The 14862-nt window shown below is 39.7% G+C and overlaps 1 protein-coding gene and 1 pseudogene across 1 annotated transcript in view; one reads left to right on the top strand and one right to left on the bottom strand.

Annotated features, from left to right (window-relative positions):
• The window catches only part of ANTXR1 (ANTXR cell adhesion molecule 1), a 319441-nt gene that overhangs the window by 278252 nt on the left and 26327 nt on the right, over positions 1-14862 (bottom strand). Inside the window, exons 2-3 of the mRNA XM_027865523.1 lie at positions 2725-2796; positions 861-932 (exon numbers count right to left, since the gene is read on the bottom strand). Of these exons, the coding sequence (XP_027721324.1) occupies positions 861-932; positions 2725-2796 (144 nt within the window). The remainder of the gene's footprint in view (positions 1-860; positions 933-2724; positions 2797-14862) is intronic.
• Positions 5950-7568, top strand: LOC114045487 (annotated as a pseudogene).

Here is a 14862-nt window from a genome sequence, read left to right as displayed (position 1 = left end):
AGCTGCCTTTTTTGGTAGCAGGAAACTATTTGGCATCACTGAAAGTGCTGCATTTATATCCATATGTGATCAACCCCCTCTTTTCCTCCTATTTATTTTAAACTCAGATCTTTGTCCGTCTTCATTTGCCTGTAAGAGGTATATGTAGTGGTGGACTAAGACAATGGGCAACTCATTCAACTACATGTCATAATCTGGGCAACATCCTTCATTTATCATTTACTACTTATAAAAATAGCATTTCTCTCCATAAAGCAAAATGCAGCCATTTAAAAACATTTTATTTTCTGCCATCTTTTTTTTTATACCGTCAGACCAAATTATAAATCCAATTGGGGGGTACTATCTCTTAGTAAGGACCCAAATTTAATGAAAATCAGTAGTGTCTAACAAAAATTGATTGATTTAAACATTGATTATGTGCCTATTCTTTGTAGAAGATTGTTCTTGACTGATGCTAAGGGCTATTCACAGTTTAGATATGGAACTGACTTTGCCCTCATGGAGCTTCAAGTCTAGTAAGGGGATGAGACATAGATAACTATAATGCAAAACATTATGTAAGTGATTAGAACGATGGAGAATGTTGTTTGAGAGGTTGGGGAGGGCTGAATTTGTTGAGGAAGTTCATCAGAGAAGGCTTCCTGGAAGCAGTGGTATATATTTTTGTCTTTGAAAGGATGGGTAGGAACAAACCAATAGATAGGCAAAAAATGAAAATCCCAGGGGTCAAATTAAAACAGAAACCTCCCTATCTTAGTTTAAATCAAAATGCTGTAATCAAATTGCAATTCTTAATGGGTCAAACCTCAAAGCCTGCCCTGGAGGAGATGGGCTTTGAAGATGGGGAAAGTTCTCACCTGTCTTCAGTTAGCCTCATCAGAGTCGACCCTCTAGTTGAGAAAACTATAAATGACATCCTCAGTTGAGGGCTGGAAAGGGAAGAAAAGTATGTTAGAAAAGGCAGCAAGCACTCACATTCTTTTCTCATTCTTTGCCCAAGTCTTTATCCCCTTATGCCCAGACAACTCACAACAAACAAAAAGAATTGTAAAGTTCTAGGCTTAGGTTAGGACTAATGTTTGACTGGTGGCAGATAAAATAGCTAAACATTGCTGACTAAGGAGAAAACAAAATGTCCAGGCTGATCTTGGTTTCTGGATACCTGCTATTAATGTGAAAACACAACTCAGAAGCATCCGCTTCAATAAGAGAAAAAATCATTTTCCTATGACAATGGATGGCCACTCATCAGAGATGTTTTAGAAAGGATTCCTGCATTGAGGAGGAAATTGGAGTAGATGACCCCAAGTGTCCAGGCTTATTGAGGTGGTAACAGTGAAGTGAAGAAGCAGTGTGGCTAATATGCTGCCATCTTGTCAGAACATCCTTTCTCCTAGTGTTACTTCACCTAAATGTTGACTATCCTCTTCCTCATTCCTCCACTTTCTTGGTCTAGCCTCTTAAATTGTCTCCTTCTATGAACTACCTTTTGTCTTTAACCTCAACACATTATTCCGATTAGGTCTTATGCCTTCTGGAAGTGTTCTCTTTCTGGACCTGTTTATTGTATTTTATCATCAAAATGCTTCAACCTCATTCCTGTAAGATTCTGAAATTCAACACTAATTGAAAAGCAATTCAATTTGCTTGAGAGGCAATATCGTATGGTAGAAAGAACTCTAGGTTTAGAGTCAGAAGCCATAACTTTGAATTCCAGCTTCTTTACTTACTGTCTGTATAACCTTGGGTCAATCACTTAATCTTTCTAATCCTCAGTGTAGAGGCCTAAGAAGGTTTATAAGAGCTTGGATTAGGTAATATCTAAATTTCCTGTCAGCTTTGAAATCATGATTTAACGATTCCTATTATTTAACTCAACAAATATTTTTTCCAAGCTATCTGCATTTTGTTTTCATTTTCCAGCATCTTTTTTATCTTCTTTCTACTTTCTGCATCCTTTTCACCCTAACTCATCCACTTCTCTAATCAGGGGTGAGCTTTCTTCTTTTCCTCTTAATCCAGAAAACAAAACAAAACACCTCAGACTGGTAGGATTTGCTCTGACTCCTCATACTCCTAGTTGGTTATAGGGCCATTGTCAAGAAAACACCAGCCAAATTAAATTGAAATCACTGGACATGAAAAGAAACCTATATTTTGGTTCAAAGGAAAAGAATGGCATATCGGTGGCCTCTAGGGGTTGAAATGCAGGAGACTATGTCATAACTAATTGCTTCTTAAGCAATTTAAATTAGTCTCAGACCCAACTTCTGATATCAAACATGGCTCTCTTTTTACAATCCACCTTTATGAAAATGTCCATGACTAGCCTTGGGGACAGAGTGACAGAGGCAATACTTTATAATTCACCCTTCACTCCCTGCAAATTAATTTACTGTGACACTTTTTCTAAAGTAGCACATTATCTTGCCTAGATGAAGTGGGTATTAACTGAAACAATCCCTTGAAAATCTCAGAAACATCAGTTTTGAGAGAAGTCCTCTTTGAGCTGACAAAATTGTTCAATGATGACCCCCCAAAAATTCAAAGTTGTTTTTTTTTAATTAATGGATCTTATGGGAACTGAAATCCAAACAAGGGAGAAGAAAAGAAAAGCATCTGGCTTTATTACCCAGCCTGATTTCTCCAGAGAACATGATGTCAGAAGCTAATAACTCATTTATAATTATAAGATAAAACAAGGAGGAATGTCTCTCTCACCTTATGAATTTATGGGCCAGATGTTCCACAAAATAGTAGATTTCATTCCAGTGGTGCAGGACACTTCCTGATCTAGAAAACAAAACAAAAATTGGTGATGACACTCCACTTATATTTTCATTTTTACTGTTTTCTTTTCTATTGTAGTTGTTTTATATTTCTTCCCTGGCACAATTCTTCATTAGCTGGTCTCATTATTTGAAACTTATATGTTACCATAGATCTGAGATCTCATTAATGTGGGTATTCCCTTCAATTGCAACCCATAAATACTAATTGCAATGACTGTCCCATAAATCCACCTCCAGGAGTCCACCAGACGTGCTGCAAGGAACTTTTCTCCAGATCTGTTGGCATTGAATGGATGAACATCATTTGAAACTACTGAAAATACTTAAAACTTATCCCAAGAGGTCATCTTAAAAAAATAAAAACACATGAAGTATACTGTGCCTTTATATTCAAATAGAAGATAATTTGTATGTTTTCTGAAGATTTTACTGACAATTTGAATAAAGATGGTTTCTAATGTGCTAGAATTTACTAAGTGCTTTCTTCAAAATTAGACACGGAGAACGTCAGGCATGTAGTAGTAGGTCCTTTTTTTTTTTTTTCAGAAAATGTAAGTGAGTTTTCCAGGCTTACATAGCTTATTGCTGTCAGAGCCAGCAATGCTTGCTAGATCTGGCTTCTGACTCTTCTGACTCTTCTTCTTATGTATGTGCTAACTAGCTGCCATGCCAGTCAGACCAGAAATCAGGCCCTGCTGGACTTAACCCTTTTATGCCTGGAACTCACACCCTGGAGCCCACACTACCTAGATTTGTGGTTGCCTCAGTCACCCACTGCATCTGGACCTATTTCTACACTGCATTCTCCAGTCATTTCCTCACCACGTGCCACTATCTTCCTACTCCCCTCCATTTCTTCCAGTTCTGGAATCATAATTAAATCAACTCTCATTGCTTCTGGAATCAGTGTATCAATGTGCTGCCCTATGATTCCACCTATTACTCCTATAACTTTACAAACCATATCCTTTCACTCCCCACCATGTACTGTCTCCACTATTAGAATGTAATCTCTTTGAAGGCAGGTATTTATCTTAATTTTTGCATATGTGTCCCAGGTGCTCAGCATAATAATACTTGACATATATTGACATATGTATATATATGTGTGTATGTACTTGATATATATATACATATACTAGACATATGTATATATACTTGATATATAAGAGGTACTTAATAAATTATGCTTCATTAGTTTATTCATTATGCATAGCAGGTTGTTCTTTAAGACCCTTTCCTTGGAAAGAAAGATGTTCATTTAAAATTATGCTATTCCAAGATACTGAGAAAAGTGCTGCTTGCATATCATAAGCAAGAAAGCATATGACTAACTGTGTTGCATATAGGTAGTAATAAACTTTTTAAAATTTCTAAATGTTAAAACACCATGATGACTAATGTAGATTATTATGATTGCTAGGAAAATCAGGCCATCCTTACAATGCATGAGAAATTTTGGCTTCTAGGATGCTCTGCCTTTTCTGTCAGGGAAAAAAAAAGTATTTTTGTTGTTGTTCGGTCATATCTGATTCTTCATGACCCTGTTTGAGGTTTTCTTGGCAAAGATACTGTAGTGGTTTGCCATTTCCATCTCCAATTCATTTTAGGGAAACTGAGGCAAACAGGGTTAAGTGACTTATCCAGGGTCACATAGCTGGTAAATGTCTAAGAATGGATTTGAACTCAGGAAGAGGGGTCTTCCTGGTTGCCAGCCCAGTGCTGTGTCCACTGGGCCACCTAGATGCCACAAAAAAATATTAGTACATCTAAAAGAAAATCTATCCATTATTTAGAAAAGAAATCATAGGTATGGTGAAAATATGCTTAAGCATTAATTGTTTAATTTTAATTGTTTAATTAATCACAACCCTTTTTAGATGGTGTACCTCAGAGTGAAATAAGTAGCAGAGGTAACTCTGTAGCTCTAAGTGAATGCCCAACACTACCTGTCAAAGCAGGGATCAAAAATTCCCAGCAAAGTTGGGGAAATATTGGACCTTTATGGAGACTCTATTGTGGAACTAAGAAAAACGTCCTAGAAAAGGCAACTCTGAACTCTTCAAGTCATTGCCAGTGGCACTTAGCAATACTGAGAAAAAAGCAAAATTACTTTGATGGCCCCCGTGGCTTTGAATTGCTCCAGAGATTGCAAGGGCTCCAACCATAGCCACACCTTGTACCCATGCCTATGATTGTTCCGTCCCCACTTCCTTCAGTCCAACTTCCATCCAAATTGTCCCATCCCATCCTCTGTCTCCAGGCACCTCTCTGAACTTTTTCTATCACATTTCTGATGCCTCCTCATTCTGAAAGACCACTCCACCCCTGGACTTCTTATACTGGAGTATACCAGGCCCCTTCAGCCCCTTCCTCTGATCAGCTCCTCCTAGAACTCCATTTTAAGGAAACCACCTTCCTCCGCAGGCTGTGCCCCTGACTCTCTGGACTTTCTCTACCATTCTCACATGTATGCCCTCCCGCCATTTTCAGCTTAGTTTTATTTTTTATGTTCCTCCTCACTAGAATGTAAGTTCTTTGAGGGTATAGATTGTTCTGTAATGCTATCAAAGTCTCTCTCATCTATGGAATATAAAATATGTCACTTAAAGAGCCTCTCTCCTCTCTGCTCTCTTTGTCCCCCTACACCAGGAACAAAGGTTGGTCCCTTGACCATCTAGAGCACTGGCTCCGGAGTCAGGAGAACCTGAGTTCAAATCTGGCCTCAGACACATAACACTCACTAGCTGGGTGACTTTGGGCAAGTCACTTAACCCCAATTGCCTCACCAACAAAAGCAAAACAAAAACAGAGGAATATATTTGTGGGAATGGCTGTCTCTGACCACAAACGAACTTTTTTGAAGGGTATGGATTGTCTTTCTGTTTGTATATGCATCCTCAGCCTTTAGGACAGCAGATAGGAAGAATTTAATAAATGCTTATTGACTCAGTCACTGAAAGCTCTGCTTTTTCAAGATAAGTTTCTGGATTTGAGGTGTTGGAGCAAACCAGGAGCCATGGAAGTTCCTTGAAATCTTCAGAGGAAGAAGCCTAGGCTCTAAGGGGAGAGAAAAGGTCTGAGGTCTCTGAGGAGAGAACTTGGCTTTAAGGCAATGGGACCCAGGCTAGAGAAAACCCTCAAGAAAAGGAGCATGGATGCTGTCATGCTGGTCCAAAGTATCCAGCAGGACACCTCCTGCAGCCTCTGTCTGATGTTTTCCTCAAAGCCTATCACCCTCAATGGTGGCTGGGGGCACACATTTCTCTTGCCCTGAATGCAGGGATGTCTTCCAGAACTTCCCTGGCCTCTTTGAACACCTATCAAAGCTGGCTGCCATCTGCAAGAAGTTCAACCCCCAGAACTTGCAGAACACTGTCAAAACTGCTGTCAAAAGCACCAGCAAGTCCCCAAGATCTGTAAGGACAATCAGGCCTCCCTCTGTGTAGCTTGTACTAAGGAGAGCTAGGTACCATCATGTATAGAGCACTGGGTTTGGCTAATCTCCCTCGATTCAAATCTAGCCCCAGACACTTACTAGCTGTATGACCCTGGGCAAGTCACTAAACCTTGTTTGCCTCAGTTTCTTCATCTGTAAAATGAGTTGGAAAAGGAGATGGCAAACCACTCCAACATCTTTGCCAAGAAAACTCAAAACGGGGTCATGAAGAGTCAGGACTGAAAAATGACTGAATAAAGCTCAGGTGAATGTGACCCAACCTTTTTCTCCCCATTGAAGAGGCTGTTCAGAACCATAGGAAGAAACCCCAGGACAGTGTAACTCTAGGACAATGTAACTCGAGGACAGTGTACCTCATTTGAGAAAGAAGATCAAGTAATTGAAGGAACTTAATGTTTCCCAGAAGGATAGATGAATTAAGCTGAGAAAGCTGATCTGAGGACAATATGTGAGAATGTATTGATTACTGTATGAAGAAGAGTTCGGATGCCTAGATGTGGTGACGAGTGATGAATCAGCAGCTTTCCAGCTAATGGGCAGCTACTATAATAGAATGCACCAGCATTTTAGAAGCATGGAAGATGCCATCTGAGAGATGGATGAAGCAGGATGCAGACCTGATTTGGTACTCCTTCAGGAAGACAAAGAGTTGTTGCAAACAAGTGATCCACTGCTTTCTGAAAGGCCCAAGTCTATCACCCCAGAGTTAAAGAGAATCTTCTGTCACTGGGATGAAGGATGTGCTGAAGAAATTCAGAGTGAATATCACTATGGATCTTACAACCGCCAGTCCCTATGTCACTGTATCTGATGATCTGAAGAGTGTAAGGCATGGAGATGACCGTCCAAAGCAGGCTAACAGTACTGAAGAATCTTGATGTTTTGTTCTTGGTCAGCAGGCCTTCGGCTCTGGCAGATACTATGGGGAGGTGCGTGTGAGTGAGCAGCCTCAGAGGGCCCTTAGGATCCCTACCAAGTACCTCGGGAGAGGGAAGACAAATCAGTACTCAGTTGGGTATCTGTACATGCTTCACTGTGAGAAGGGAAACGACTTCTACTTGGTCACCTGACCAGCATTAATTTGGGGACCAGCAAATGCAAGTCCCTGTGTCTGTATTGGCACATATCTGCATTGCACTGACGGACGCTGTCTGTTCTATAACGCTATCAAAGTCTCCGGCATCTATGAAATATAAAATATGTCACTCAAAGAGCCTCTCTCCTCTCTTTGTCCCCCTACATCAGGAGCAAAAGTTGGTCCCATGACCATCTGTCCAGAGGAATATAATATTTGTGGGAATGGCTGTCTCTGACTATGAAGGAACTTTTTTATAAAACTTTTTTGTGAAAGAACTCGAGGCAAAGCCAAGTTCATTGCTATGGTCACTGTAAACTGTAAAGATAATAAGATCACTGGCAGAGACACAGGACACAATCAGCCCTTAGGAGGGTCTAAGGAGCCAATTTCCCGACCAATTTAAGGCTGCCTGCAGCAATGCCAGTTCAAAGGCATCCTTGCCAAGTGCTTCATTTTCCATTACTCTCAATGCATAGTATGTTGATTTCTTACCACAGTAACTCAAACTTGATCGAATGATTTCATTAAAAAAAACCTAGCTAATCAAACTACCCAATCAAAGAAACTAATCTATCCCAGTATATGACCATGTGCTGTGAGACTAGTCCTTTGCTCCTCCTCATCATATAGATAACAATACCCTTCTTGAGGCTACATCCCCGCCTTAAGCCACAGTAGAATCTACTAGACTCCAAGCTCCCTGAGCATAGGGACTCTGTCTTATCCTTCATGCCTCCATGGTACTAACAAAAAGTTTTATACACAGTAGATACTCAATAAACATTTATTTAATGAATAGATACTACTAGGAATTATAAGCTAGATGGGAGTGCTGATCCAATGTCTTATCACGGCATGGCACGTGTTCATATAAGGTGTTGGCAGTGGCAGAAAGGGGGAGTGAGAGACAATGCTAAAATCCAATTGGCAGGATTTGGTAAGCGAATGTTAAAGGTGAGGAAAAGGAAAGAGACCGAGGTGATGCCAGGATTTTGAAAACAACTCTGCATTGTTAAATTCATTGTCAGTAGAATACCACTTCCGTCAGGTCCTATCAAGCTGAAAAATATAGACCCGGGATGAAAGGTCAGTCAGTCAACAAACATCAAGCACCTACTATGTGCTAGGTACTTCCTAAGCACTGAGGATTCAAAAATAGCTGAAATGCAGTCCTCGCTCTCAAAGAGCTCACAAACTAATTATAATAGCTAGCATTTACTTAGCACCTACTACGTGCCAGACACTGCTCTAAGCCCTTTACAAATATGACCTCATTTTACTCTAGCAACAACCCTGAAAAGGCTACTATTATCCTTATTTTACAATTGAGGAAACTGAGGTTGTGATTTGCCCAAGGTCACACAGCTAGTAAGGCTGGATCTGAACTCAGGTCTGCTTGACTCTAGGCCTGGCACTCCATTCACTGCACCATGGAGCTCCCTAACTAAGATCAGGCGATGACTAGCCTACCTAAATTCAGAAAGGTTTATCAGTAGCAGATTGTTCACCAGGCAATTAATTTTTTTTTGGGGGGGGGATAAATTAATGAAACTTATGCTGGGCAGCAAGGTTTCTCAGTGGATAAAGCACTAGGTGTGGAGTCAGCAAGACCTCAGTTCAAATTCTGTCTCAAACACTTCCTACCTATGGGACCCTGGCCAAGTCACTTAACCCTGTTTGTCTCAGTTTCCTCATCTGTAAATAAGCTGGAAAAGAAAATGGAAAACCAATCCACTATCTTTGCCAGGAAAACCCCAAAAGGAGTCATGAGGAGTTGGACAAGACTGAAATGACTGAACAACAATATAGAAATGTTTTTAGCTTCCTTAGCAGAAGGAATAGAGCCATATTGATGGGTAATTTGAAGTAAAGTTATCTATGTATGTCAAATCCCTTAATAGACTGTATACTTCATGAGAACAGGGACTTGTCCTCATGGCCCAGTGGATAGAGCTCTACATATAAAGAATACCTGAGTTCAAATCTGGCCTCAAACATTTACCAGACTAGCTGTGTAACTGTGGCAAGTCACTTAACCTTTGCTTGCCTCAGTTTCCTTGTCTATAAAATGGGGACTATCACCTATCTCTCACAGTTGCTGTGAGGATCAAATGCAATAATATTTGTAAATTACTTTGCAAATCTTAAAGTACTACATATAAGTGCTATTATTTTATTATTATCACTATCATATTAAGTCAGGAAGAGGTAAGTTCAAACCCAACCTCAGATACTAGTGGGACCTTGAGTTCTTAACCTCTGTTTGCCTTAATCCACTGGAGAAGGAAATGGCAAACCACTCCAGTAGCTTTGCCAAGAAAACTCCATGGACAATATTGGCATGCTATGGTTCACGGGTTCACAAAGAGTTGGAAACAACTGAACAATTCAATAACAATCATTATCATTATCTATATCATTTCTGTGCCTTTCATGGTCTTCTCTACACATAATGAGTTCTTCAGTAAATGTTACCAGGAAATTTTCTTTGGTGGAGAAGATATGTGGAATAGCCAAAACCCAATAGAGTTCTTCATTCATACTATGTACAGACCCTCTGACCTGCTGATACATAATTCACTAAAATGAAGACCCTTTATATATTTGTATCTCCAAATATAGAATCTGGTACATTATAGGCACTGAAATACCTATCGACTGATCAACTTTTTTTTTTTTTGAGGCAATCAGGGTTGACTTGTCCAGGGTCACACAGTTACTAAGTGTCTGAGTCTGGATTTGAACTCAGGTCCTCCTGACTCCAGGGCTAGTGTTCTATCCATTGTGCCACCTAGAGACATGTGAATAGAAAAAATGGTCTTCTTCAGCTCTGGGACATAAGGAAGACAAAACTCCAAGGTTCCAAGAAGATGTTTGGTGTCAGCAGGCCTGTATGATTCTTTTTTATTAATGATATTTTATTTTTCCCCAATTACATGTTACTTCATGAGAACAGGGACTTGTCCTCACGGTCCAGTGGATAGATTTGTTTTTAGTTTTGAGTTCTAAATCTTATTTTTCCTTTTCTCCCTGCCCTCTCCCCTCCCTGAGATGGTAAGCAATCAGAATTTATGACTTTTAAGATGGCAGTGAAGAAGAATGATATGGCATAGGCAGTGGTAGAAGATCTCCCAAGTTGGCATTGAGAAATTGCATAATTTATTGAGTACAAATATTATGAGAAGTTACAAAGAAAGCAGGAGACGCTATCTGTTGCTCCAAATGGCTTTGAGGAATATGGATTAGGGAAATTATGAGCATTTTTATGTATATGTGCTCCTCCACAAGGTCTTGAATTCCAAGCAAGGAGAGATGGGATTGGTGATGCCTGCTGGCTGGCAGCCCACTTTCATCATTATCTAAGCTCCCAAAGGATTTAGGACCTTACCAAAAGTCAAACCATCCAGAATGTTTTGGACCCTGACCTTAAAAGGAATTTGTGGATAAGAGAGGAGAAGCCAAGCTTACTAAGTCATAGAAAAGAACATCCCCAGCTAGAGCCTATAAGCTGGACTCTGCTATCATGAGTTGAGCTGAGGGCTCTCAGACATCATTCTTCCTCAATGATAGGAGAAAGTCCTGGAAAATGAGGAACAGAGTCCCAGAGCTGGCCAGCACCTATCTGAGATGTTAGGATTGTCTTGGAGACTTCCTCCTGAGCTTTCCTGGGGAATTGAGATGTATCTTCTCGCTATCACCCAACTCACTCCCCTGCTTTACCTGTTCTCTAATAGTGAGTTAGATGGAAGGGAAGCCGGCCACATGGCTCTTAACTCTCTCTTCCTTCCATTCCCTCCCCGCCCCCTGCACTCCTAACACCAATGGTGGCCACTTTTAAAATGGCTTTTGCTATGAACAGTATTACCCTAAATGCTTCTCAATCTGTATTTGACAATGTATTTTTTTAAAAAGATGGTCGTTGGAATCTCTTCCAATTCTGCTTATTTGAATGCTAGTGGTGAGATTGAATGGAGGTCACACAAAGTGTTGAAATTTTATAAAAGCAATTGGGATTTTCTTAGTACAAATCAGTTGAATGGGGATCAAACAACACATTTAATTGAGGGTAAAGTATATTATTTTTCATTCAGTTGTTTTAGTCCTGACCAATCCCATTTGGGGTTTTTTTTGGCAAAGATACTGGAGTGATTTGCTATTTCCTTCTTCAGCTTATTTTAAAGATGAGGAAACTGAGGTAAACATGGTTAAATGACTTTCCCAGGGTCACACAGCTAGTAAGCGTCTGAGACCGGATTTGAATTTAGGAAGATCAGTCTTCCTCATTCCATGCTCAGTGCTCTATCCACTGTGCCATCTATCTGCCAAAATACATTATAGGAATAAAGAAATTAATATTGAAGATTTCTCCTGAGATGAGATCCTCTAAGAAGCCCAGGGCTGCTAACTTACTTTGAGTTTCAAGCCTCTAGCTGCCATTCCCTAGAAAACAGGGATTTCAAAAGAAGAACCAGGAGAGAACAGAAATTAAGCCTCCTCACCCCAAAAAGGGGAGTGGGAACAAGTTTTATGAGTGTGTTCAGTAGTTATGCTAGCTCAGTAGGTAACTGACAGGTCAGGCTGCCAAGCCTGAGAGTACTACCAGACGTCAGGACAGGGACTCTCGTTTATATATATATATATAGATAGATAGATATAGATATAGATATACATACATATAAATAAATATATATATATATATCCACTTCATGAGGTTATGAAGGGAAAAGGAAGGGAAGGAAACAGATGGCCCAGTAGGTAGCGCTGCCCCTGGAATCAGGAAGACTTGAGTTCAGATTTAACCTGATACTTAACCTCTACCTGCCTCAGTCTCCTCATCTATAAAATGGGAATAATAATAGCACTTACCTCCTACAGTTATTGTGAGTCCCAAATGATATAAGCACTTAGTTCAGTGACTGGCACATAGTAGGTATTTAATAAATACTTGTCCTCTTTCCTCATTCCTCCTTTCCCCATTCCTTCCTACATACTCCCTCCTGCCTTGGTTTCCAAGTTACGAGGAAATGTCTTTGCAAATCCTAAAGTACTACAGAAATGTGACTTATTATCAGTTCTAGGCAATGTATAAACACCATGAGGGTAGGAGGTGGTTTTTTCTTTTTTAAGAATTAATTCTGTGTACACAGTAACAGCCACATTGTGTGATGACTAACATTGATAGACTTAGCTCTTCTCAGCAATGCAAGGATCTAAGACATCTCCAAAGGCCTCAAGATGGAAAATGCTATCCACGTCCAAAGAAAGAACTGTGGAGTTTCAATGCAGATCGAAGCATACTATTTGCTATTTTTTTTCCTTCTGTTGTGTTTTGTTTCCTCTTTCTGGTGGTTCCTTCTATTGGGTTCTAATTCCTATTTACAACATCACTAATGTGAAAATATGTTTAATAGGAATACATACGTATAGCCTATATCAGACTGCATGCTGTCTTGGGGAGGGAGGTTGAGAAAAATTTAAAACTCGAAAGCTTATGGAAGTAATTGTTGATAAATCAAAATAAATTAATAAAAAAGAATTAATTCTTTAAATTCTAGGGTGGATCAGGAAAGACTTCATAGAGGAAAATGTCACTTAAAGAGCAATTTAGTGAAAAGGGAAAGGACATTCCAAGCATGGGGAACAGTGGGAGGTTTAGAGAGCAGGAAAACACAAAAAAACAGACCAACAAAAAACAAGGGGCAGTAAGAGATCTAATCTGGCTGCTGCATAGAGTGTGCAAAGGGGAGTAATTTAAGAGTAAAAAGGTAGGGCACAACCAGATTGTGGAATGCTTTGAATGCCAGGCTAAAGAATCTGACCTTTATTTAGCAGGCAATAAGTAGACATTGAAAGGTTTTGGGCAGAATAATAAAACTACAAGATTTATGTGTTTCAAATCAATATATTAATCAAAAGTTTATTCTGACTCTGTGCAAGACACTGGAGCTGACATTTATGTAACCCTTTTAAGGTTTAAAGAGTGCCTTATGTACAATATCTCATTTGGTCCTTATGAAAACACTGAGGTAAGTATTACAAATATTGTCCCCATTTTACAGATGAGGAAATTGAGTAGAACAGTAATATCAACAGCATCAGAATGCAAAAGTCAGAAGCAACTTTAGGAGGCTATTAACTATAATCCAAGTACATTGTAATGATAGGCTGTGCTAGTATATTAGCAGTGGGCAAAGAGAAAAGGGAACAGATCTTCAAAAGATTGCAAAAGTAGTACGCATAACCTATATCAAATTGCTTACCATCTTGGAGAGAGGGGAGATAAAGGAGGGAGGGAGAACATCTACAACTCAAAATCTTAAAAAATGGATGTTAAAAATTGCTTTTATCTGTAACTGGGAAAAACAAAATGTTATTTAAAAAAGAATTTACGTAAAGAAGAAGAACAACAAAAAGTAGATTCCAAACACCTGCTAACTGATTGGACAAGAGGCTAGAGGGAAAAGTAAAACCTAACACCAAGATTTTGAGTTTGAGACCAGGTGAAGGAATAGAGGTACCACGTCAAGCTAACAGGCATTTATTATGCACCTACCATGTGGCAGGCACTGCACTAAGTGTGGGGGATGCTAAAAAGGTAAAGGACAGATCCTGTTCTCAAGGAACTCATGGTCTAATGGAGAAGCCAACATGCAAACTCATTACATACAGGCTAAACTGGAGATAATCAACATGGGGCATAGGAAGGCAAAAACATTAAGAGGGATCAGGAAAAGCTTCGTAGAGAAGGTATGATTTTATCTGGGACTTGAAGGAAGTCAAGAAAGCTACATGGAGGGAGAGAATTCTAGGCATGGGGGTCAATCAGGGAAAATGCCCAGAGTCAGGAGATGGAATATCTTCCTGAGGAACAGAAACAGATGTGCAAAAAGAAAGAGCAAGTGTTTGTTTGTTTGTAGCGTCCTTGAAGCTGGGGCAGAGTTACCTTGAAAGATTGACCCTTCAGAGTCACCTTAAGTAAGCCTTAAATTGCATGGGCCCCCTGCTACTGCTCAACAATGAAGTACTTCAGGAACCTAGAAATCCGGTTATTCACAATACTTAGCAGCTTACACGTGTGTAACACTCAGCAGCTACATGTATGTGGTGTTTTGTGGTTTACAAAGAGCTTTCTTCCAAACAATCTGGCGAGTTTGATAGAACAGCCCATTTTACCAATAAAGATATCCAGAGGCCTTGAGACACTAAGTGACTGGCCTGAAGTCACATAACTAGTAAAAACCAGAGCCAATCTTCAAACCCGGGTCTCTTAAGTTCAAGGTTAGTGATCTTGGACACAATTCAAACCAACAATTCAACAAACATTTATTAATTATAATAAACCCAGACACTTTATGGAATTCTTGGAATGGCAAGAACTTGATCCAATGAGTCTTCCAGAATCAGAAAAACCAACAGCTGCAGATCCCGCTGAATTCTTTTTTCTAGGAGGGTCAGGAACCTACTTTCTCTGCTTATAGTGAGTTTATGGATATCACCTGTCTGCAAGAACCCCATGTACCTGGCCCTAC

Source organism: Vombatus ursinus, unplaced genomic scaffold (assembly GCF_900497805.2).
Source record: "Vombatus ursinus unplaced genomic scaffold, bare-nosed wombat genome assembly UNPS02014778.1, whole genome shotgun sequence".
Taxonomy (NCBI): Eukaryota; Metazoa; Chordata; class Mammalia; order Diprotodontia; family Vombatidae; genus Vombatus; species Vombatus ursinus.
The sequence above is the reverse complement of the archived record's forward strand: the minus strand, read 5'-3'. Positions and strand labels throughout refer to the sequence as shown.